The 26,056-nt window shown below is 41.8% G+C and overlaps 3 protein-coding genes across 4 annotated transcripts in view; all 3 read right to left on the reverse strand.

Moving 5' to 3' along the window:
* Positions 1-9,749: 9,749 nt before the first annotated feature.
* tlr8a (toll-like receptor 8a) lies at positions 9,750-14,656 on the reverse strand. Of its 2 annotated transcripts, none has more exons than XR_013934956.1 (3): positions 14,167-14,355; positions 10,587-13,751; positions 9,750-10,543 (listed from the first exon to the last, which is right to left on the reverse strand). XR_013934956.1 is itself a non-coding variant. In XM_080457027.1 (3 exons), exons 2-3 carry the CDS (start codon positions 14,167-14,169, stop codon positions 10,662-10,664), a joined length of 3,093 nt encoding a protein of 1,030 aa, XP_080313153.1. In that variant the 5' UTR covers positions 14,170-14,209; positions 14,632-14,656; the 3' UTR covers positions 9,750-10,661. The 2 variants fall into 2 exon arrangements, 1 of the variants encoding a protein (XP_080313153.1); XM_080457027.1 differs by adding an exon at positions 14,632-14,656 and having other exon boundaries at positions 9,750-13,751; positions 14,167-14,209.
* Positions 14,657-14,679: 23 nt separating this feature from the next.
* Positions 14,680-17,817, reverse strand: LOC308073321 (toll-like receptor 7; the record flags this gene model as incomplete). The annotated part of the gene is made up of 1 exon (XM_080412196.1): positions 14,680-17,817. One exon carries the CDS (start codon positions 17,815-17,817, stop codon positions 14,680-14,682), a length of 3,138 nt encoding a protein of 1,045 aa, XP_080268322.1.
* A 1,447-nt stretch (positions 17,818-19,264) lies between these two features.
* The window catches only part of LOC308105714 (FERM and PDZ domain-containing protein 4-like), a 41,510-nt gene continuing 34,718 nt past the window's right edge, over positions 19,265-26,056 (reverse strand). Inside the window, exons 13-17 of the mRNA XM_080456636.1 lie at positions 25,827-26,009; positions 25,138-25,273; positions 23,279-24,262; positions 21,512-22,714; positions 19,265-20,957 (exon numbers count right to left, since the gene is read on the reverse strand). Coding sequence (XP_080312762.1) covers positions 19,693-20,957; positions 21,512-22,714; positions 23,279-24,262; positions 25,138-25,273; positions 25,827-26,009 — 3,771 coding nt within the window. The 3' untranslated portion in view covers positions 19,265-19,692. The remainder of the gene's footprint in view (positions 20,958-21,511; positions 22,715-23,278; positions 24,263-25,137; positions 25,274-25,826; positions 26,010-26,056) is intronic.

Here is a 26,056-nt window from a genome sequence, read left to right on the forward strand (position 1 = left end):
TTAGCAGAGTGATGTTAAAAACGGGTGAATTATTCATATCATCTCTTTGGTTTTTCTAGATGAGCTTCCATTAGTGCCCGTAGTCTGACTGTATTACTGGGCTCTGCAGGAGATGAGAGAGTTCCCTTCTCTTTCCTAAACTAAATAAATAATGTTGATGGTGTCTGGACTGTCTACCGCTATCATCAGTCAAACAAAAGGAGTGATACCACAGATTGTATTGAAATCAGTGGTAAGTTACAAATGAATCAGAATCGGAATCGGCTTTATTGTCACATCACAGGTTTACAGAAGTAAAAATTGAAATTTGTTTTTGTGCATAGTATTGTTATTTCCATAGAAAAGAAGTAAGGGAAGAAGAAGAAGGGGGGGCAAGGGGGAAAAGAGATCAATCAAAGAAAACTAACAAATTATCGATATATTTACACATAGTACCTGAGATAAGATATACAGGTGCGTGAGCATAGCAGCAGATGTATACTGTGCATGATATACTATGGACGTTAGTTAAGGTGCTAGAAAACACAAAAAAAGACACAAGTCAGTGCGTTGTACAATGAGCTGTGTTTATAGTCTCTCAGCTGCGTTCTACTAATCTGCCATGAGTATTAATGTTTTTGACAATAACAAACTGTATTTTCCCACGAATGGTCAAAATGGAAACATTCCCTACTGGAACATAAACAAATACAGTATTTGACATTCCCACAGTGTCTCTTGTTACTCTGTGCCCAGACAAAATGACTACAGGACATGTTGATTGTTTTAAGAAGAGATTTGGAAAAGTTCATCATTTGTTTACGGGAATAAACAGGTAAAAAATATGCTTTACTGTAAAACATTGTCTTTTCCTCTGAACACCTGTGTCAAGATCTGGCCATTTGTACTGTAGATTTGATGACAAAACATGCCTGCTAAAATGCATACTGAATATGCGGCGCAAACCTCTAGTATATAATAATTACAATAATAATTACTGTGTACATTTTTTTTATTATAAATGTGGGATTTGATCATAGTTTGTTTCATTTCCACCCAATTTATTCATTGCCAAATTCCCTCCCGCCTACTGCAGTCCCTATCACTGCCAACCCAAGCTGTTGGCCTGGGGAGAGAGTAGACAACCACGTCACGTGCCTCTTTCCATACACATGGAGTCATCAGCCGCTTATTTTTCACCTGACAGCGAGGAGTTTCAGAAGAGTGTAGCACACACGCTCTTCCCCAGCTCCCCTTCCTGCCAAACAGGCGGCAACCCAACCAACCTGTAGGAGTTTCTAGTGCAACAGCACAGACACAATACCCTGCTGGCTTCCCACCCACGAACACTGCAAATTGTGTTAGTTTGATTTCTCTGCCAAGCCAGATCTGTACCTCAATGCAACCTGGACACTCCAGATGTATTCTTATAACCTTATTTTTGAGCGGTGTAGCCGCTCCTATAAGTGGGTTTGGGACCGTCGTGAAAAGACCGTCGTGAAAATTTGTCTTTCGCTGTACTGTGATTGGCTGACTCTATTCACACCCTTTGCTCAGTACTATGATTGGCTAGCGAGACGCATGATGAAATTAATAACCTATAAATAGCACCACGCACTTCAAAAAAAATTAAAAAAAAATTATGTGAGGTTCCATCACTGTGATGACCACTGTTGTTTTTAAATAACACCGCTCATTTCACACTGGGTGTGATCTTTTTATTCTTATAACTACTGTAGTTACTCTACTACTCTATAGTTGGGTGGCTGTGGCTCAGGAGGTAGAGTCCTCTTCTTGGCTTCATGTCGAAGTGTCCTTGAGGAAGACACTGAATCCATAACCGCTCCCGATGAGGGTGGTTCCTTGCATAGGTTGCACTATCTGTGTGTGAATGTGTGAAAGTAATACACACTGTCAAGTACTTTGGATAAAGGCGGTATAGAAATGTAGACCACCTATAGAAATGCAGACCATTTAATGCATTACTACTGCGATTCCATCAAGCCACTGGTCATGCAGCTCCGTGCTAGAAAATCAATATGCAGGCGTGCACAGACACACACAGACACAGACACAGACAGGGGTGAAAACACAATCTCCACATCTTGGCCTTGCAGGCAATGTGAATTGTTCACTAAGAGTTGTTGCCAGACCCAAGGGGTCGGCCTACATGAGGCTTTGTACCTGTTTTCTCCATACATGGGCATGCCCCCTTTGTCCTTAGGCCCCAGCCATAAAAGTCTGTCCCCCTTCCGTCCATACATGGGCATGTTTTTTACCTGTTTTCTCCATACATGGGCATGCCCCCTTTGTCCTTAGGCCCCAGCCATAAAAGCCTGTCCCCCTTTCGTCCATACATGGGCATACACAGGCTGACACGTCATGTGAAGTCCGGGTTATAAAAGTCTGTCCCCCTTTCGTCCATACATGGGCATAGACACAGGCTGACACGTCATGTGAAGTCCGGCCATTCAGATTAAGCTCAGGCACTGGCATGAGTAAATAGGCATAGGGGACTATTCATGACATCACTGTTACAGTATGTCACAAGTACAAAGACAGATGCTATATATACTGTAAGACACAAAGCTTACAATTAGATCAATGACTAACCTAACCCTCTAATATCCAGAAATACATAAAATGCTCCACACCAAATGCCTAAAATGATATATACTTTTCACTTATAAAGTGGTTTGTAGGTGTGTTGCGTACTGGGAATTTATTCTGGGTCTGGCAGAACCAGGTCTCCTGGTCTTGTTATATTACTATTAGGCCATGAAGTATACACTGCTTTTAGTTAACTCTATCCCTAGTGCAGTTTTTTCAGAGGAATCACATCTTGCTTGTAAATTGCCATTTGCACGCCCACATTCCACCAGAGCAGAGGTATCCTGTTTCTACTTGTGAAGCAGTCAGGCAGAAAGTAGTACAATGGGGCTAAAGCAGCAAACATCACTTGTTGCAGTTCTAATAAGTCCTACTATTATCCATCTAGTCATTTATATAGTGGAACATAGTGTATGTGGGTGTCATCATGGAGTCTTTGCCGTATTTGATGACGTGTACGGCACTGTGCTTTGTTTTTGATCACCTAAGCCCCATATTCTTTGTTGTATGAAGAAATAGCCAGTCTACAAGCTCACAATGTGTTGTGAGCTTCATCTGCTGTTTTACATATTTTTGAAAATGTTGATTTAACATTTTTAATGTTGTTAACTTGTTTGCAAGTGTGTATATTATAACAGTATAATGACAAAGCTACCACTCTATCATCAAGCAAGGAAATGCTACATTTAAATACACATGTATCAAACAGGTACTGTTACCTTTTCAAGCCAATGAAACGGTCATGTTGACACCGTTTGTCTTTTTAATTTTGTGCATCTACTGTAGTGAAAACTAAGGACAGTTTGAAGGACTGAAGTCATGAACAAGAGTGTGCATCTGACACAGCGAGCAATGTTTTAACAAAAAAAAACAAACATACTAAACATTTGTATTATTTTGAGACAGAGGAGGAAAATAATTAGGGTGGCTTGAACATTTACTCTTCTTTTTGTGTGCCTGCATGAGAACATGCCATAGTGAAATAATTTAAAGCAAGCTCACTGGCTTTAAAATTCTGAGCAGATGCTTTGACAGGCTCACAATGTGCCGGGAGCTAAAAGCACCTGTCTGCTACCATGGAAACAGGGGGAGAAAAAGGATCTGGACGTTCAGCCTCTATGGCTGAACACAAGTTAGAGACACAGACATGGGTTTTCACCATACTGGCTGCATGCATCAGCGAGATCTTGTAACTTCCTCTCGTGTGTAGTAATACCTGTAGGAACTAGCCTTTTATTATGCTTGCAGTGTTTCCTGTTTTAAGTACCATCTTAGAGTGCAATGTTACATGACTCAATTTGCTCCTACTATTAAAGGATGCTTATTTAAAGATGTCTTTAAGATCAGTGCTGGTTTAATGCTCCATCAAATTGCACTACACGCAGTTTCCAGCCTTAAGTTACCAACAGCACACTGGTGCCAATTTTCTCTGGAGCAAGTGTGTATAATTGGACGTGCTCCTTAAAATCCCAAACCTTCCCTCACAGATGCAATTTCTAATATGCTGTATTTTGCCTATGGACCTGTTTGTTGTTTAATGTATGAATATAGCTCAAGTCAGTGGTTCTCAAAGTGGGATCCAGGGACCCTCAGGGTTCCTTGAAGGGCACCCATGCATGCACACGTGCGCGGACGCATGCACACACACACACACACACACACACACACACACACACACACACACACACACACACACACACACACACACACACACACACACACACAGCCCCATAGGAGCCTTGCAGTACAAAATATATTAGTGTGGACAACACAAAAACACAAGAATGGATGATCTCTCATAGCATTCCCAGTGTGGACTGATTCCACACTGTTGATCTGATTGACATTGTGTCCATAGATAGACAGAGGTTCTTCTCAGAGAGCTGTACTTAGTCATAGCCACCACACAGCCGGTCCAGAGGGTACCCGTCACAACACTAGCAGATGGCCTCCTGGCGCCATGGACCAAACTCACCACTACAATCACCCCTCAGTGCGCCAGTCATTTGCATCTCACCGAGCTGAGTGTGTGTGTGTGTGTGTGTGTGTGTGTGTGTGTGTGTGTGTGTGTGCGCAGGTTGTATTATTTTTCTTCGTGAGCTTTTATAACCCAGCACCTCAACTAAGTGGTGTTCATATTTTATTTCCTTTTTTTCATCTTGCTGAGCTAACAACATTGTGGCATTCAGTTCCATTGGCCAAATTGTCACTGTGGCGGTTTTTGCTCTTATCTCATACTCAAGGGGATCCCACCAAATATGAAGTAAAAGCAATATGGCTGCGGTGTAAATATGGTCAATTCAATTGAATGATGAACAGATCAATGGACACAGCATTAATATCTATAGTATAAAATGGATGGATAATAATTATAGTCAGGAGGTCAGAGAAACATAGTAAATACACTATTCTCCCAAGCTAGAGTGGCGTGTGTGGTGTGGTGTGTAGCTGCAGTGTGTTAGTATTAACTTGTGTCCCCTCCTCAGCATCTGTGCCCCTACATTGTTGCAGGACTCTAAGGAGCCGTTGTGTGACAAGGGCGCACATAAGGATGGCAAGGGACCAAGATGAGGGCTGGCATCGCTATGTGTTTAACCATTCCATTATTCAGACAATGAATGGGGTCAATAGTGAATTGAAGGTTCTCGGGAATGGATTCAGTCTCAGTATGGTTCGTATGTATGACAATAAACCAAAGTATTTGGCCTGTGATGACTCATGTGCTGTTGGAAGACGTGTGCTATCACAACCGTCTCGTTTTAAGTTTCTATCATTGGGAAACGTAAATGTTAATTTATGTGGCCTGTTGCTGTTTCCTTTAGATGGCTTGTAGAAAAGAGTAACACGTGTCTGTACTGAACTGCTTTTAGATTAGAAACCTGGGAAATGGATGAATGTGAACTTGTGGCCCTCCCTCAGCAGAACCCATTGTTATGGTTTCACCACAGCTGTTACAGTATGTTCTGTGGATGCACTGCAGGCCTGGAAATTACATAATCTCTCTCTCCATAAACTGTATATTGCAGCTGTCATCTCTGTGCAGCAGGAAGGGGAAGCGTAGGCCTTCATATTTCTGTAGGCCTCTAGCATAGTCTCATGATGGCTAAAGGTTTGATTGAGTAGTGTCCCTTCAGCCCTGTGACCCTGAGAGGTACTGAATGAGGCCACTGCGAGCAAGAGTTAATCTTTTAAACCGAACAAAAACACAGTCGTTGTCATTATATAATGATCATAATCCATAATCCAAACTTGTTGCCCCCCAACAATATCACACTCTCTCTGAGCAGCTGTATGCTTGCCTCTGGTGGTGTACCTATCCTCATTCTCTCATTTCTTTTTAGGTTATTGTCAATTCCATTCAGAGCCCTACAGCAAGGAAGCCTCCTTCCCATCCTCCTCTCAAACAGAGTAAAATCCCTAGTGTTCATTTATCCATTTGTAACTATCGAGTGTACGAATGTAATCAATGGGTCCATCCTCAGAGTTAAATCACCACTCAGGATTTGACTGTACATTTGAGCACATAGCCTGAGGACTGCTTGACAGTCAACCTCAATCAGGTTCTGCTGAACAACTGCATACCTGTCACCTCCTATTACCATGCAGGGTGGCAGGGGACTTGCAGTAGACACAGGAAAACTACTAGCAGCCTCCTGGGCATGTTTTTTCTTAGGTTACCTTTAGCGGCATGTCTTGTGAACGGCTTTGTTATCAGCACTGTAAAATTTCAGGGTGTAATGGCAAAGTTGCTGAAAGTGTGAGATAAAAAAAAAGGACTCCCCACACATCAAAATCCTCAGTGCTGACATGTTTACATAGTGACACCATAACTAAGGTGTTTTTGTGGAGTGTAATGTCACAAGGGAGTTCCGCACAAGCTCTTTCATTAGCCTCACAATGTGAAATAGTTGTGGCAGGCACAGCTGAACCAGTAGCTCTGAACAATGGCTAGTGCAGCTGTGAGGAAGGAAGTCTTACCGTATGCTACACAGGACCAACTACGTAGCAGACTTTAGGCTACATGGGCTCTTACGGTATAGGACTTTATTCATAATTGCAAATAAAGCCGTTACAGGTATACAAAGCCTTGTTAAAATGACAGTCCAACTTCCACGTAATTTATTTTAACTTGGGTTACAAAAATTTTTTTTAACACATGCCAAATGTAACCCAACAAAGCCAGTATACCTTGACATGACTGCATTGCACTGATGGACTTGCAGGGAGAAAAGTAGTTTAAACACAAGTCTTCCCAGTTTAGAAAACTACAGAATGTACTGGCAGTTAAACCAACATGTTGAAATATAACTAGCTACCCACTTTTGTGGGCATAAGCAAAACTAAAACACATTCAATGGGCCAATTACATCCACTAGCCTGGAATGATTAAAACTCAGGGACAGAAGGCACATGCCATACAGTGCCATCAAGATGAAGTAGAGATTCACACGAAGTCATAGTTTACTTTTTTTTTTATTTGCATATAAAACTGTGCATTCCAGAATGGACATACAAAACAAATTCACTGCTTGCTATACAAGCAGCTCCCATAGCTGTTCAATCCTGCTTTTCCAACACCACTTTGTAGGAGACCACAAGTGCAGCAGATGAGCCCCATGCTGACATCAGGACACTTCCCATTTGACTTGACAGTAATAAGGGGATGTAGGGCAGTGGATGGGGGAAGTTTGTACATTTCTTGTTCAATGATACACAGGTGAAAAAAAAAAGGGCAATGCTCGTGGACTGTACAGTGCATGGAGGAGGTCTTCATGAATCTGCTGCCTTCTCCTGTTCAATGACTGCAAGAAAGAAAAAAAACACATTAGGGAAACATCAAGTATGTGGATCAAAGATAAGCTTACTGAACAGAGTTTATACAAACCTTCTTTGGTGGGCAAGACGTTTTTCTCTTGCGTCTCAGTCTTCTTCAACCTGTCTTTGTCAAATCCAGAGATCTCCCCCAGGTCTGGTTTATCAGACATGTTTGCAGGTTCTATGGACAAAGTGTACATTAGAGTCAGTTTCTCAGAACCATATGCACCAATGCTAATTGGCTATGAAGTTAAATTAAGAAGTGGTGGGGAAATGTTGTAGGCCTAAATGTAAAGGAAAACCTTTGACATAATGTAAAACCTGTTACCTAAACCTTTGACTCAAGGTCATAGATGACTAGTTTTCGGATTAAACTATGGCCCTAAAATAGAAGGGAAAAAACGTTTCTGCAATAAAATACTGAATGTTTCGATCCAATCAATATGCTGCCAGCTCCATGCCTCCGAGGCTGGAGGAAGAAGCATTGTGCAGGAACCACCGCCCTGCTCTGCGTCACCTCAAAAGAATGTTTGAATCGATCTGCTCTAAACCCATTACCTTAAACGTTTGTTGCAAGCGTGTATGTGAAACCAGTGCATGTTACCACCAACACACGCGTTTACATTTCCCCCACAAGTTAAACTTAAAAACCAACTGAACCACCCCATTTCTGCCCTAGTCGACATTCAAGGCAGCCCATAATATTAGAGACAAGAAACCGAGCGGCTGTTACTGCAGCCCATCCCACACGGCTTGATTTTTAAATCCAAAGCCAAGTGATTAATACACTATAAACCAGTGGTTACCAAACACTGTCTGGGACCCATCTGTGGGTCGCGAGTAAATTTGCCTACATTGTAATCTTCTAAACGCATCATGAATTTAAAAAAAAGTTCCTTCTTTTTTCTATTGAATTTAAGAAATTCCATGAATAAGAAATAATTTTTAAGTAGTTAAAAATGTGTTCACTAGTTTGGGTCCTGGGGAAACATGACATTTTTCTTTTGGGTCTCGAGCTAAAAAGTTTGAGAGCCACTGCTATAAACAGTAGTCAGGCAAACAATTTGAGTATCTTGAATAGCTTCTAGAAATACAATTTTAAAAGAAAACTTTAGGTAAAAGCAGAATAAAAAGGATATACTCACATGAGTAGGTGGTCGGTGTGTATAAAGTCCTGGTGTAGTAGATGCACAGAGGTTCAGACGAGTGACGGGAGAGCGTTCAATCACACCTTAAATACCCCGCAGTATGCAAATCAGTGTTGCCAGGTTGTAGGAGAGAAATAAGCAACCAGGTCTATGAAAACAAGCCCAAAAGAAGCAACTAGGTCGGCTATTTTCAAATATCCGGTTTAATTTAAACCGGATATTTGAAAATAGCCGACCTACAAGCTCACAACGCGGTCACGATGCGACGCGTTGTGAGCTTTTAGATCTGCTATTTAAAAACGAAATCTTGGGAAAAAAAGTGAAACATTTTGAATGTTTAACTTTTTGCTATACAAGTCTGGTATGGGGGTCCCTGACCTGGCACAAAATATTTTCAGATGTGGGGTCCAAAATACCAATTACATATTAATTTGGGGGTCCTTGCCATGAAAATGTTTAATAACCACTGGTTTAAACAACATTTTGGAAGGAAGACCAAATAAGCAACTACCATTTTTAACTCTATGATATTTACAAGCGACTTTACAGAAGAACAAGCCCAAAGTCGCTTATAATAAGCAGACACGGCAACACTGATACAAATACAAAGTGACGTCAAGGCTGGCCTATACTTAGTCGTACGACGGTGTCCCGTGCCAAAAAAATAGTATCTTCAAGCTCACAACGCGTCGCGATCCGGTCGCGATGCAACGCATTGTGAGCTTGTAGATCTGCTGTTTTTTGTCGCGCGGGACACCCGTTGTATGACGGAGAATAAATGAGGCATCATGTCCGAGCTGTTAGCTACTTTATTTCTTTGTGCACTAAAAAAAACAAAATAAGATGCAGCACTACGGAATGGCAAACTGCAGCCTTGGATCAAGACTATCATAGATGTATGTATTTATACATCTATGATAGTCTTGATCCAAGGCAAACTGTGGATATGTGATGTGAAACTTTTGCTTTAAAATGCTGTATTGTGTCAAACAGCAACACAAGAACGACTAAACAATCGCATCAATACACGAGGAAAAACACTGATATTTAATTTGTGTCAGAAGCCTACTATATTATCTAATGATAATAAATGAATCAATAGCTCCACCCCACACATGTGCGTGTGATGCACACAAAGCACAATTGAACAAATGCAATAAAAATATGTCATTGATGACACCATGTGGATATATTTAGTAATGCACAATGGTTGTGTGATTTCATTTGCAGGTAAATGAGCGGCTGCCTGGTATTAAAGACATTTTATTTGTCTATGATAAGACGACCTACAGCCCCCCTTTTTTTCATTTTTTTTTTTACAACAAATCTTGATGGGTAGACCCAGCTGAAAGCAATAACACAGGGTGTTTCATTTCGATACAGGATAGGTGGACACTATAGGGACATAAAACACATCTCACTCACTCAATAACAATGTCCAGGAGTTAAGATTACAAATGATAATATATTTTAAATGAATACAATTTATTCTTCAATTCATACAATAATACCTCCCTCAATCTGACAAGAAGTGTAAATTTCCCCTAAAACAAATGTCAGTGGCATGGTTTCTCAAGGAAAGCTCATTACAGTTTTAAATTAATTTTAGTAGAAGCAAACTAAAATCATTATTGTCCACAAAGTTAAGTTATATATATAAAAAATCACACCCTGTGTGAAGTGGGCGGTGTCTTGCTAGCTAATCACAATACTGAATGGAGTCAACCAATCATGTACAAATAATAAATACATTTATTGAAACACTCTTTATGATGGACGAAACCATAACTTGAAAAAAACAAATTTATGTTTTTTTTTCAAGTTATGGTTTCTTATATAGGGCTATGCACATGTGTCATGTGACACTGGCCAATCACAGTCCTGAATAGACTGTGATTGGCCAATCGCAGCGCAGGATAATTGTACAAATTTCCAAACCTCACTTATAGGGGCGGTTTCACAGCGCAGGATAATTGTACAAATTTCCAAACCTCACTTATAGGGGCGGTTTCACCGCCCAAAAAAATGTCAAACCTCACTTATAGGGGCGGTTTCACCGCCCAAAAAGAGTATTTATACAGTACAAAGAAATCTGTCCGGGTGCCAGATCTAATCGTTCTTGAAGTACTTTATGTAGCTTTTGTTGTACAGTATCTGGTTGTCCACCCTGACAACATTCCGCAGGTTCTGCCAGAACCACGGCTCTGCAGCCATCGTCCTTGGCCACTCTAGAACACTTTCCCCACACAGTCTCATCCTCAAGCGCAGGAAGTGGGAGTGCTGCAGCACAGGCTCCATCATCAGTAGCACAATCACATCCATATTCTCATCCAGTAGCCTTTGGTGAGCCAGATACATTGCCAGCTTGAAGGCCCCGGTCCTAATGTAGGCTTTGGTCAAGACAAAGAGGGTCTTTCGACTGTATTGGATGCTCTGAGTGAGGTTGTCTACCAAGGGTACTCCCGGGAGCCAGTCCCTCTCTTCCAGACACAGAGGCAGGTGTCTCTCACCCTCTTCCTCCAGCTGAACCCGCAGATGCCCTGTCACCCACTCTGAGACCTGGGGGTCTGTGGTGTCATAAGCTACAAAGACATCATAAATGCTGCCTGGTGAATTCACATAATGATAGCCCTTCAATTTAGCTTTCAGGTAGTGCAGGACATAGGAGGCGTCCCAGTAAAACAAATGAGCTAGTGTTGCCATAAACATAGAGACTATAATGATTGTACTTGACAGAATGCTTAGTAAGAATGCCAGTGTGTCATTTACACACTGATTCATGTCAAAGTGTATGACCGCATGACCTCTTGTGTTAATTGGCATCCAGCATGTCACTTCAGTGGTTAGTCTTGGAATCTTTATTTTACTGTTTTCTATCCAGATTATAAAATCTAATATATCACACGTACATTGGAATGGGTTTTTCTGCAAGAACAAAGTCTTGAGATTGTCATCGGGCCCTGATAAAAAGGTGGATTGATTGATAATAGGCAGCTGGTTGTTGTTAAGAAGAAGAGACTTAAGGCTTCCAATTCCCTTTAAAAACCCATTTGATAGTTGAGAAATGTGATTGTTGCTCAAGTCTAATAAACTGAGAGTTTGGGTGAAGTTTGAAATAGATGGTACATTTAGTAGCTTATTGAAGCTTAGGTCTAGAATTTGAAGTTGATTAAAGTTCAGAAGTTGATCCCATTCAAAATCAGTAAGTGAATTATGATTTATGCGCAGTATTGTGAGTGTGTGCGGTAAATTTCTAAAAACCTTTTCATCGATCTTTGAAATGAGGTTAAAGGATATGTCTAGAATTGTCAAATTAGTAAGATTCATGAAAAGTTGGTCATACTGGTCACTGTGTCTTTTCCAAAGAGCCTCAAGATTATTGTTTTGAAATTGGAGCTCACTTAATGATTTGCTAGTCATCATCTTTGTAGTTAACGTGTAAATTGAATTATGACTCATATTGAGTACTCTCAAAGCAGGTAGATTCTTTAAAAAGTTCAAATTATGTGTGATCCCATATGATAAGAAGTAATGAGCATTGTAACTAAGATCAAGTACTTCTAGTTTATTTAATTCTTTGAAACCATTGTCATAAGCCAGGTCAATCTTGTTGAATGACAGGTCCAAATATGTCAAATTAGGTAGCGATGAAAACTCTGTTCCATTCGGTGCTGCTGAAAATCCATTTCTTGATAGATTGAGACATGCAATGTCTCCATAGCCATTAAATTGCTCTGGAGTAATGAAGAAGATATTATTTGAACTGAGGATTAGCACACGACCAGCGTCAAAGCACTCTTGCTTAATAAGAAAGCGTGATATCTCATATGAAAAGTCAGTTGCATGCGGTGTTGCTATCCAAGGTGATATGGAGAAGTCGGATTTGAGATTATATCCCTGGTCAACAGTTGGAAGATTATTCACTGAAATTGGATATAGTCTGTTCTCTGCTAGATATATCATTTTCACATCAGCGAAATGACTGAATATGGTAGAGTTAGAGTGAACAATGAAGTTAGTCCCCAAGTTCAGCGCAGACAAATTTTTGAGCTCATAAAGAGGGCGTAGTGTTTCTGGTCCAATTTCTCTGAAAACTAAAGCCTCCAGATGCAATGTTCTAAGTGACACAAGTTTTGAAAAATATTTTGAGAGTTTCACTGTCATAGGATAGGCCTTCTCCCCAAAGTTGAATGAAAGATCAATTTTTTCTAGTTTTGGAAGATCATTAAAAAATCTCATCTCACCAACTATTGCATTATCTAAAAGATTCCATGCGAGAAACAGACATTCAAGATTGTTCAAACTCTTAAACCAAGAGTTATTAAGTGTCATTAAGGAGTTGCCCCCTAAATGCAAGGTATGAAGTTTTTTGAGACGGGCAAATGCACAAGGGTGGATGCCCAGGGAGATATTAGGGCAGGGGACACAGGGATAGGAAGCGGTTTGACATCTTGGGCAATTCCCTTGTAGGAAAAGGATTCTCATTTGAGGCAGATCATGAAAGTCATTCTCAAAAATGAATTGTATTCTATTCGAATTTAGGTATAAGTTCTCTATTGATTTTGGCAGGTCTTTTGGAACATGCGTTAGATTGTTATAGGACAAATTGAGCAGTTTAAGGTTATTCAAATCTGAAAAACTGTCATTCCTAATAGTAAAGGTTTTCCCACAAGGTTTTGTGAAATGGCAGTTTTCGGCAATGGAGAGCATAGTCACATTTCTAAGGCCATTAAGGCTTTTTTTATCTAACAACAGAATATTGTTTTTGTTTAACGTAAGATTCCTCAGACTGGGAGGGAGATATCTGGGAACTTCTTCCAGACCATTGCCACTCAGTTCCAGGACTTGAAGTTTTGTCAGATGTTTGAAAGCACCCTCAGTAATATACGTACGTCTACGATGGTTCATACGATTGAGTCTGAGTACAGTTAGGTTCTCCAGATGAGAAAATGCATCCATTGTTATGTTACGAATGTTGTTTTCTGACAAATCCAGCTCAGTTGCATTACTGGTTATTCCGTCAGGCACTTTGAGGAGTCGTTGTCTTCTACAATCAAATATGATGTCAGAGGTATTATAGGCTTTGACATCACATGGAAACTGTGGCATCATCCATGTGGGCAAACATGTAGCAGGCTGGATCCCATAGCAACAACACAGAGAGAACAGCAACAACTGCACCCAGCAGGTGGCAGTAGTCTGTTGATGAACGGAATTACAAAACGGTCAGTTTTCTTTCTTCTTTATAATATTACATACAGTACATTATATTACTACAATAGTGAAGTATATCATGTAAGTAAGTGGTAAACACGTACTGTAATTGATTTAGCACAATAAACAAAATAACAAAATGGAAAATTGTTTGTAATTGATAAATATGAACATTCAAACGTGTTTTTAGACTTTTTACTTAAAGGATCTACACCATGAATTTAAAAAAATAAAAAGAAGAAAAAGTAAAAATTCATGGTGTAGTCCCTTTAAATAAAGTACAAAATGCTTATTATGCTTTAGAAAACCCAATTTTCCTTGTTGCTTGAAGTACCTAAACATTAGATTAACTATTAACTAAAAAGAAGCAAAATTCAGATCATTTTTGTAATAAACTCACCATTGTGTGTGTATCAGTAGCCTATCTTGTGATCCTTGTCTTCCTTAAAAACAAATACAGTTCAAGAGCTTTAGTCTGTAAAAAAAACTACATTACTATTGTGTCCATGCATGTAATGTCAGTAAGTATTGAGATCATATTTATTTCTTTATCTTCCTTATCTTTAAAAGACAGAACAATCCTAATACACTAATGAGCCTGCAATTAATTGTGAGGGTAAAAGCTGATATAAAGAAGTTGGTTGGTGAGACCGTTTATGTTGCTGCTCAATTTGAGAAGTGCTCCAATTTCACTTCCCTATTTCTGAGTATGAATTTGATTCTATTGGTTCCTTTTTCCATCATATGATAAACTACTAACTCTACAGCATTTAGATTAGATAAAGATTGCAGATGCTGTGGTCTATCTTTATCTGCAAGGACATTAATATAACAGTGTTTACATTGCGGGCAATTGAAAACTTACTGTAGAACTGTCGTGCCAGCAGAACATTCAGAGTCACTCATGAGTCTTTTAAAGGGTCTCCTTGAAGAGATTACTGTACTGTTTGTGACTCTCAGTTACAAGTACACTTCTCAGACTAAACCAAAAGTATAGCTGGGCCTGAGGATTTGTTGGCCACTGCAATACAGACCGCTTATATAGTCTCTTCCTCAGCTTCAGGTACCGTGAGTGACAGGGTGCCTTCTCTAAGAATATCAACACAATGACATCGTCTTTCTCATCCATTAGTCTCTGGTTAGCCATGTAAAATGCAGTCTTGAACTTCCCGCTCTTTATATAGCTGTTTGTGAGAATGAACACGGTCCTCTTGCTCTGATGGATGCTCTGGGAGAGGTTGTCGATCAGGGGACACCCAGGGATCCAGTCCCGTTCCTCCAGGCATAGCGTCAGGCGTTTCTCTCCGCGCTCCTCCATGTGAACGCGCAGCTCCTTCATCACCCATTCTGACACTGCGGCGTCCTCCTTGTCGTACACCACGAAGGCGTCGTAGACAGCGCTCTGGGATGACAGGCGGGCATAGCCTTTGAGTTTGGCCAGGCAGAAGTGGTAGATGTACCAGACATCCCACAGGAACAGGTGGCTGGAGATGGCGAGGGCGAGGAAGATCAGGATAGAGGACGTAAACAGTATATAAAGGAAGATCAACCAGGAGCTGTACTGGCAGGCCAACACGTCCACTGAGATGACCAGATGACCTCTCTGTGCTCCTGGGGCATCACAGGTCACATCTGTGGCCAGTCTTGGGATGAATACTGTCGTCTTGTTGAGCCACGTGATAAACCAAGTGGCATTGCAAGTGCATACAAATTTGTTGTTGTGCAAGAGTAGCATGTCCATCCTGCTAACTACATCATCTGGAACACTAGACTTTTCAATGTATTGAATAAGATTGTAACTGAGATCTAGATATTTTAAGTTGTTAGCCTGCTTCAGAAAGTCTGGGGAGAGTTTACTAATTTGGTTGTCATGTAAGATGAGCTTCTTGAGAGATTTAGTGCAGTCAGAAAGAACAATGGCGATGTAAGTTAGGCTGTTACCACTGATGTCTAATACTTCCAAAGAGTTTAGAATTTTAAGCTTCTCCCACGCAAATAACTTGAGTTTGTTGTTCCTGATATAGAGTTCAGCTAGCGTGGACGGAAGGCCATCGAAGACTGCCATGGGAATGAAGTTGAGATTATTATTGGAGATGTCGAGTATGCTTAGATTAACCAGTTTCTTGAAGTAGTTTATGTATCTTGTATCACCATCTCGCCACAGCATGTCTAAACGGTTGTATGTAAACTCTAATCTCTCCAGAGAAAGGCTCTCCAGCTCTGTGTTTGTGGAAGTGGAGATCTCATTGTGGTTCATCAATAATATCTTGAGATTTGGTAAATTCCGTGTGAAGTTAAGCATGTGAGTCAAGCCCTCAGATTCAAAGTAATAGTTGTTGTTACTTATATCTAAGATGACCAGCTTTTTCAGTTCTTGAAATGCAGAGGAATAAAGCAGGTCTAGACGATTGTACGAAAAGTCCAGATATTGTAAATTAATTAAATACGAAAATTCAGAGCCATTTAAACTTTGGCTCATTGCATTTCCAGAGAGATTAAGGCATCTCAGCTCTCCAAGATTTAAAAACATTGAGTGGAGGAAGAATATATTATTCCTGCTGACATCCAGAGTTTTTCCAAATTGACTGCACTCTGTCTTTGCAAAGTAATTCACCATTCCAACTTCCTTATCTTTGTATTTGCAACTGCGTGCATATTCATCATATTTAAAGTAATGAATCTCTCTCACTTCCCCATCTTGGTACTGAACAGCACTGGACATTGGAGACCAATGCAAGGGCTCCCTTCCAGAGAACCCAACAGGCTCTTGGTCCTCAGAGGGGACAGATATTTTGTTGTCAGACAAATTTATTATTTTGAAGCTTTTCAGTTCCATCAGAATGCTGAGGTTGGCCAATTTGATGAAGTTTAAGCCCAAATCAATAACCTCCAAGTTGTGCAGAGAGATTAAGGGACTGAGGCTCTCTGAAGTCAGTTGCTGAAATACGAATCCCCTTAGCCTGAGAACTCTGAGTGATTTGAGGAAGGAGAAATCAGAACTTAATTTCAGTGTTGATGGATACCTCTGAAGTGCATAGTTAAATGAAAGGTCCAATTCTTCCAGTTTGGGCAAATTGTGTGGGAAGAAATTTGTTACAGCATTTGCTAGGAAGTTTGATGAGAGATCAAGCACTCTTAGGTCCTTGGAGCCGATAAACCATTCAGACAGTACATATGTCAGAGAGTTACTGTGCAGGCGTAGTATCTTCAGTTTGGTTAACCTTTTAAAAGCAAGTTTGTGAATATTAAGCTCTGAGTTGTTTAGACAAGGGGTACACGGAAATGGAGCATTGTAACAACGGGGGCAATTTCCACTGATATCTAGTATTTCCAAATTAGTTAAGTTGTGAAACATTTCCTTGGAGACTTTTTCAATCTTATTGTTGTAGAGATACAACTCCCGTAGACTTATGGGTAAATTGGGCGGAATATAAGATAAGTTATTGGACTTGAGAGATAACAGTGTCAAATTTCTAAGCTGTAAAAATGCCCCTTCCTCTATTTCATAGGACACATTGCAGGGGTTTCGATAATAACAATTTTGACCAAGGTAAAGGAACTCAACATTTCTGATGTCTGAGAGGTTCTGCTTTGGAATGAAATAGATGTGGTTCACTTCTAAGCTCAGCAGGACGAGGTTTGGAGGTAATCCTTTTGGCACACTATGGAGCTGATTGCCATCCAGATATAAAGATCGCAGTTTCTTCAGACTTGTAAAGGTATCGTCCATAATGATCATATTCTTGGTGCACATACGATCCTTGGGGCCAATCTTGATGGGCACGCAGTTGCACCGCATGTCGATCTCTGTGAGGTTCTCCAGACCCTGAAAGGAGGTGGAGTTTAAGCCAGGTATGTGGTTGATGGTGAGCGTCAGATTGGTGGTGTCTCGTGGGATTCCACGAGGGATGTCTGTGAGGCTTCTCTCAGTGCAATTCACCTTGACCTCACTTCCATTGGTGGCATTGTTAACGTCACAGGGTAGGGTTTTGGGGTATGACCTATTAGCTGCCAATATGGAGATACAGCTCCACATGCCCACCAGCGTCATACACATCTGTAAGGACACACCCTCTCTCCTCTGGTAAAAGTGATGGAGAGAAAAAAAATCATGTCTTATATGAGGTGTTCAGCAGAAAACAAAACTCTCATAATATAAATAAATATATATATATATATATTTAATATATTAAATAAAGGCTTACATCCTTATTCATTGTAGAACATTTACCCTCATGGGTGCATTTTTACACTCTCAGAGATCAATTAATAGTTAGATGCCTGATCTGCTATTTTGGTGTGTGACACTGACACACAACTAAGTATAAATCATCCATGGATTTTTCTATTTGTGTATGCATTTTAAAACCCCTTTCCGGTATTCAAATTATGAATCACAAATTGCATGTATACATAATGGTCAAGTTATTGCTACTTACCCGTTGGGACAGCATGGTTTATGGTTTTAAGAGAACGTCTTGCAATGTGATCTGTTGTCAGGATGGCGAGAGCACTAAAACAAATCTTAACATTGATGTTCACATGTAAGGGGGCAGATGTGGTGATGGGATGAAAGTAACAGATGGCTGGGTTATGATTAGCTTGGATCACTTCCTTATTGTCACACATCAGACGCTTGTAAATCTATGTGTTCTGTTAGGGTCTCTGTTCTCAGTGGTAGCCTGTGGACAGGAGCATTTGTTTCACTTCTGATCAGCCACCGAGGGAAAATGAAACCCTGGTTTATATACATGGTGACACAACTTGAAAAGTTAGGGTGTTCACGTGATTAATGTAGCCTACTTCTGAAATCAGGCGATAATAAAGCTGCTTGTTTTGGTTCTTTTTGGCATGCAGCAAAGTTATAATTAGGCTTCCGTTGAGAGTACCAGAGAAGTAAAGAGTCCATAGAGCAAGGAAGAGCCAGTGGCTTTATTACAGCACAGGCACATGCTAGGTACAGCATGTCTTTGTCTAGCACTGCAAGCCCTGTGCTGTCACAGCTGCCGCCATGCAGATAGAATCCCCGGCTCCCCCAAGTGAAATGGGCCATCACCATCGCCATCATCTCACTGATGCAAAATGCATTACCATCACCCAGGCCAGAGTAAATGGGAAAATGATTAATTATTAAATATAGTTATAAAACCAGACGTGGTTCAAGAATGTTTTCTGGTATGAATAATACAATTTTAAGAGTCCGGTAGAGATAATGTCAGCCTTTGATGAGTTTGCCTTGGAGAAAAAAATTAACCGTGAATCTGAATTTAGATAAAACAATAATAAATAATAAAACAATTAGATTGAAGTATCACAAATTAATGAAGTATAATTCAAATAAATGAAAATTCAAGGCAGGAATCCCCAGTCCATAAGGTTGCAATTTTCAAAAGTTTTAATATCTTATAATGGCTCTGACAAATGAGAACATAAACATACTTAGTGATCATGTGCAAAGTATTCATAAATTCATAATAACATAAGTTTGGCTATATAAACAATTTTTGTTTAATCATGACTTGTCTGTGCAGTGATTTGTCTAGAGCAGTTTTATGTTATAAGTGTCATTTCCAACATAGTATTTTTTTATGGTCAAGAATCCATGTACTATTTAGGTTTCATGATGTACATTATAATACCTAAGAGGTCATCAATAAATCTGTAAAATAATCCCTATTAGGTCATAATAGATAATATACTCAGGGGTTCATATCCCTTTTCATAGACTGCTTAATATAATCTCTTTACAATAATTATGATTAATATATATATATTTATATATATATATATAAATATTCTTTTAACTTAACATAATAAAATACTGTATACACAAGGCAAGGTTTATCACAGCAGTTCACATTGGTTGGCTTAACCCATGTCTCTTTTAACGTATGGCTTTGAAATCAATAATCAGAGCAACACAAGTTCATTTGTTTAGCAGTGTTTTCAGTGAGTGAATTAGTGCGTTGATAATAGCAGACATGGCGGTTGAGTGATGTGTCAATGCGTTCACACTTTGGTCATTGGTGGAGGTTCCCGAAGCCGCCTCGGCAGCGTTCAGCAAACACACGTAGTTCATGACAACCTCGTCCACCTTGGCTACCACCTCCCGGCGCTGGGCCTCCATGTTGAGGCCTTCCACCAGTGACATGCAGGCTTGTGTCAGGCAGCAGAGTGTGTGGAAGCTGTGTGTCAGAGTAAGCAGTAGCTCCTCTGGACTGCTGTGCTCCAGGGCCATCTGACCGCAGGCGCTGCCCAGTGCTTTGGCCTGCACGGATAGCAGTAGAGAAAACTTCTCCAGGTCACCTTCGCCGTCCTCTGGCTTCCCACCCCTGGACGGCTGGCCGACGCTGGAGCGCACCAGGCTGATCATCTCCAGCGCGTCCCTCCGTGCAGCTGCGAAACCCGCTGGGAGGCTGTAGGTTTTCCCCTTCATGTCGTTCACGTGAGCTAGTCTTGCTTTGAGGCTCATGTCACCCATCGCAGTGGCCACATCGGATTGTTCAGCTTTAAAGTCCGCTTTTGAGACTGCGTGGTTTGCCTCGCCACTGAGGGTGGGTCTGATATGCTGTGGCGTTTGCTCATCAGAGAACACGAGGCGAGCAGCCCTCTCTTTGTCTTCTCCGTCACCTACTGTGTTCATCTTTCTCCTTAGGAAACAGCGACTGAATGTCCCACGGCACGTCCATGTTCCTGCATCTGGTCTTGGTATTGCAGACACTGGCAACATCATAGAGGCCCCCCTGAAGAGTCGTCTCCCAGGAGAGTGTGAGGCAACTGAACCATGTGACCAGCTTTTCGGCAGGGTTTTGGCAGAGAATCTCCTCTGTAGTTTAGGGGAATCTTGGGACGGGGCGTTCTGCCCGCCACTCTTCCCCGTAAGTGTGGCTTTGGTCTTCTCTAACAGTGCTTCGAAGCTCCTGGAGCCTGCTGGTGCCAGGGTGCTCCAGCTCCTCTTCAGCATCTGGACCCTGCGTGGTTTCCTGAGGCCTGTGTTCGGGTCACATGGGGGTGTGGTGGAGGGGAAAGTCAGGACGTGTGGATGGATCTCGGGGCAACTCTGTGTCAGCCCATCAGGCTCTGTGCTACTCAGTAATGATGATGGTGACGTGGCATTGGTGGCGGCGTTGATCTCATTACTGAGGACTAAGGATGAGTCTTCTCCCCCAGCCATCTGCAGTTGTGCGCAAGCTACACTAGGGGTAGTAGAAAGACAAAGAGAATTGTTAAGCATCACTCTGGTCATATACTTTCACCTCTAAAATCCCTTTCTGCAAATCATTAGAGTAATGTTAAAGCTAGACACTCTTTTTTGTTTATTGAGCGGCCTGATAGCCGAGTGCTAAGGGCACATACCATGTGGCAAACAAATGAGTCCCTGGTTCAATTCCCGGCTAACCAGACAATATTTGCTGCATGTCACTCCCCTACTCTCTCTCTCTCTGTTTCCTGTCTCTCCACTGTACATTTAGATTAAAGATTCAGAAAATACCCCCCCAAAATAAATAGATAGGACAGTGAACAGAGAAGACAGGAAAGGTAGGAGAGGGGGAGATGACATGCAGTAAAGTGCCTCTGGTTGGATTCAAACTGGGTCAGGTGCGAGAAGGATTTTAGGCAGCCTTATTTATATGGCATGCTCTCTTACTCTCTGAGCAGGTTTTTGAGAACTATTACAGCTGCATTACGACATGTTGCAAGTTCTGCACTGTGTGACACCACCACAGATCAAAGGGAAGTTTTACCTGTAGTTTCTTTTATCTTGGGCATCCGATGGCTGCCCTCCCGTGCGGCCCCAAACCCAGGCTCAGCACTAGTGGCTGCATGGATCTTTCTCAGCAGAGTGGGGTCCATGGGATGGCCTGCTTTCGACATGCCTGGGGGTCCGTAGGCCTTCTCCTCGGCAGCCACATAGCCCAGCCCCTTGAGAGATTGAGAGTCTGACAATAAGTTCACATTCTCCGCAGCGCACAGAGGCGAATCCATGGGAGTCACACAGCTGCTGCTGCCCGTGCTGCAGCCTGCATCGATGGAGGAGCACTGTGAGCTCTGCAGAGAGTGGGCACCCTCACTCTGCATCGATGACATGCGCTTGCTCAGGTGGTACTCGTATACGCGCGTGACGTCTTGCTCAGATGACAGAATCCTGCCTGGCTGCTGTTCGTCATTCTGTGAGTTGCCATTGTCTGCACCGTGGGGCCCTTGGGAAGGGGAACGTAAATGTGGATTTAACTGCTGGCCCCTTTTATCCAAGTCCTGTTTCTCTCCCTTCATTGTTAACCTGTCTGTCTCCAGAATGTGGGGGTGTGAGTCACCCCCACATTCTGGAGAGACGTTCTCTCCCATTTTGTTTCCAGGCACTCTCTGCCTTTTCTGATGCCTCTCTCGAAATGGAGTTCTCCCCAAATCAAGCTGATTCATGTAATGAGAATCTATCACAGTGAATGCAGTGTACTGAGATGACTCTTCTTTAAATGAGTTTCGGGAGTTAGCGTGGGCTCTATCAGCGGGCTCACGGGATTCTCCCTGGATCCTACTCTCTGTCTCCCTCTGTTTTCCTGTTTGGCGGCTCATTACTGAGCCCATGTGCAGCTTAGTGAAGTATTCAGTGAGTGACTTTGTCTCCATGGTCTCTGGCTCCATCTCGCCGCCATCAGAGTGAACTATCTGGGTGGAGGAGACAGGAGATGACTTGGCCTCGTCCCCACAGGGCTCCAGAGGGTTGTACTGTATGGCTTCTGCTCCGCCCTCGTTCGGTGCAACAAACTCAGTTTTTTCCTCGCTCAGGTTGTGGTATCCTTCCGCTGTGGCTACATGCATCCTCAAGTGGCTGTCCGCGTGCCTCTGAGCAGCGGTCAGCTCTGAACTCTCCGTCATCTCAGAGGAGTTAGTCTCGTTGCCTGAATCTGAGGAAGACTCTGGACTAAAGGCTCGTGATATTTCTACACCTGTGTGTCACAGAAAGACAAACACCTCATTAACAACTTCATCTGAGGAACATAAGAGGGAGACAGGGACTTAATTTGTGGTGTGACATTCAAATTATTGTAATGACACAGTGAGTTAACAAAAGTGGTAACATCTGGAGGTAATGCTTCAGTATAGTTCATGATTAAATTGTTGTAACAATCCTAATTGATCTAGTTAAGTGTTACATCAAATTACATTATGTGCATATATAGATTAGAGCAGATGATATAGTAAACAGCAAGAAGTTCTATAGCATTGTACAAAATATGAATGATAAATCAAATGAATGAGATAAAATAAAATACCACAAAATACCACAAAATATCAAAACTCCACAACATGAGTGATACAGAAATGAATACTGCAGTATGCATGTCAAATGAATGAAGCACTACTCACACAATGTGGAAACATAAAACAAAATGGGCTTTATTGCAAAAAAAAAGAAAACAAATGAATCAACAGCAACAAATCAAAAGTGAATGGCTGGAACATGGTGCGGTGGTGCTAATGGATAAACGTTACAATAGTGTAAGAAGAACCTGTGCTACTTTCTGACTGTGCGGCGCTCTGGTCCTCGGATGCGGCAAGAGCCTCGAGTGCCTGCAAAGTGGACACCACTGCATCGTCCAGAGGCTCTTCGGGGCCCTCTGCTCCCTGGGCGGGCACGGAGTCTATGAGAGACACGGGGATATCGTTGTGGCCCCCCTGGGCCTGGGCTCCGGGCCCCTGCTCCTCCTCGTCGGAGCTGTCCCTGAAGCCCGGCGGAGGAGCAGCGATGGCCAGGTTGAGAGAGTGCAGCAGCACGTCGTTGTCCTCCTCGTCGTTGCCCTCTGGCGGTGGCGGAAGGGAGGTCAGGTCGATGATGTCATCACTAGATCCGGAGAGTGAAAGGAACGTGGGCTTGTCGATGTCACTCATAATCACCGAGTCCTCCTCGCAGCTGATGTCGTCGTCATCCTCTGCATCATCCGTGGTCTCCGCATAGCAGATGTCCCGCAACAAGGGCTCCTCGATGCATTCGGCGGGGCTGAAGATTTTGGCTGCATATTGGTAGCCCTCTCCGTCCTCCAGGGTGTCCATCATCTTATACTCCTCATCGAGGTGGCTGTACATTGGGCTGTGATTGTCAAGAACCTCCGGACTCTCGTCCATCAGTCTCTGGTAGCCCAGGTTCTGTGGGTTTACGCTGTCCAAAGGAGGATCCCCAAATATGAAGGAGACCTTGGCGCTCCGGGGGGAGTCCTGGGGTTTGGGCCTGGGGACGTTAAGGGAAGGCTGGGCAAGAGGGGTTCTACATCGCTCTGCTCTCTCTGACACGTGCACGAAGTGCTGTGGCTGGTGGATCTCAGTGATGTAGACAGGTGGGGCTTCGCCCTCACACCTCCCGTGGTCGAGGTATTCACACTCCCGGTCGGAGAAGTCCCGGTTGCACCTCTGGTTCCCTCGTTCCTCAAATCCCTGATAGGGCATGCTGTACGTACACTCAATGGCCCGGTAGTTCTGCTTTCCTCTTGCCTCATAACCTGCAAAGAGGAAGCCAAAAAAAAGTAGTTATTGCACATTCACACGCTTCATCCTTCCTAACCTCGCGTCACCAGACTTTCCACCTCGGAGGAAAGCCTGGTATTCGTTCCAAACTGACCCGTGTGATACGGTATAGACCACGCCTACTGAAAAAACAAAACAAAACAAAATACGGTGGTTCCGGTTGCTGGTTCCGGTTTTCTGGCACCGCTTTGTTTTGGTTCTCCCTGTTAGTTTCCCCAATCCCCATTTAAATGCTGAAACGAGTATAACTACTAGTTTAGTCTCGCCAGTCGCTACGAGTTGGAATAAAAGATGTGTATACCAAACACACTATTCCTATAAGCTAAACTACCTTATAGGAATTATTTTGGGTGATACCGGCATCCTTGGTTCCGGCCGGAAGATGACACGCCTGATGACGTGAAGTTACTTACGCACTCGACCGGATCAGATTGACTGATTGACGATAAAGTAAAGTAGACGGCTAGACGGCCATACAGTACATCTGCCATCTTGACTGTAGTTCGGACATTGTTATAATTACCTCTCTCAGTCGGATATAAACCTTATGGGGATTGTAGATTTAAAGTGCGTTTCATTTGAAAGGTCTAGCTGAAAATAACCATGCTGGTTACATGATTACCATGACTTCTTCACTACACAATAATGTTTAGCCAATATTGACTCAATATTCAGGTTCGATAAGATTTTAATGAGAAAACGCAATATCTAAAAATAAAGACATTCACAGAAAAATGGTCCATGCTTATGTACAATATGGCCGATCGAAGCTCTGACAATGACATGTTTAGAAGCCCGTAAATGGCTTTTTTAAAGAGAGATGTTACCAGTTGATCAATTTTAGACATACATGTTAATTTATTGTCCGAGTTGCTTTTGGCCACATTGAAGATTGAGCGTCGGGAGTCCACCAGTAATCTGTAGTAGCCAGCAGTCAGGCAGGCCAGATTCATGGCATCAACAGACTCCATTAACAGAGTGATGGGCTGTGAAAGAGGGAGATAAGCAGACAACAATGAGAACACGATGAACGGGAGAGCACAACCACACAATGAGGCTATAATGACTGCTGAATAGACTTTTGGCTTGGTTTGTGTAATTCTAAACTATTATTGCGAAACTAATGCAAAAAAATGTATATATATATATATATATATATATACACACACACACACACACACACACACACACACACAATGTATGTATATATATATATATATATATATATATATATATATATATATATATATATATACATATATATATATATATATATATATATATATATATACATACATATATATATATATATATATATATATATATATATATATATATATATATATATATATATATATATATATATATATATATATATATATATATATATATATATATATATATATATATATATATATATATATATACATTGTGTGTGTGTGTGTGTGTGTGTGTGTGTGTGTGTGTGTGTGTGTGTGTGTGTGTGTGTGTCATCATACATTCATACAGCAGACATTTTAAAAGCGACAGTGCTTTTACCTTCACGTCCAAAACATGTAGCTCCACCCTGATCGTCCTCTCATCTTCCGTGTACATTTCAATGCGGTTGACGTGACTGAAGTCAGCCAAGAGGGCCACAAGGCTGGTTTTGGGGTTGATCACGTGGCTGATTCCATACCTGGGGCCCACCAGCAAAGTCACTTCCGTATGCTTCTCCCCTTGCTATAAGCAACAAGGACAGAGACAACAACCAAAAACAAAGTCTTTTT

Source organism: Gymnoscopelus braueri (assembly GCF_963280865.1).
Source record: "Gymnoscopelus braueri genome assembly, chromosome: 18".
In the NCBI taxonomy this organism is placed as follows: Eukaryota; Metazoa; Chordata; class Actinopteri; order Myctophiformes; family Myctophidae; genus Gymnoscopelus; species Gymnoscopelus braueri.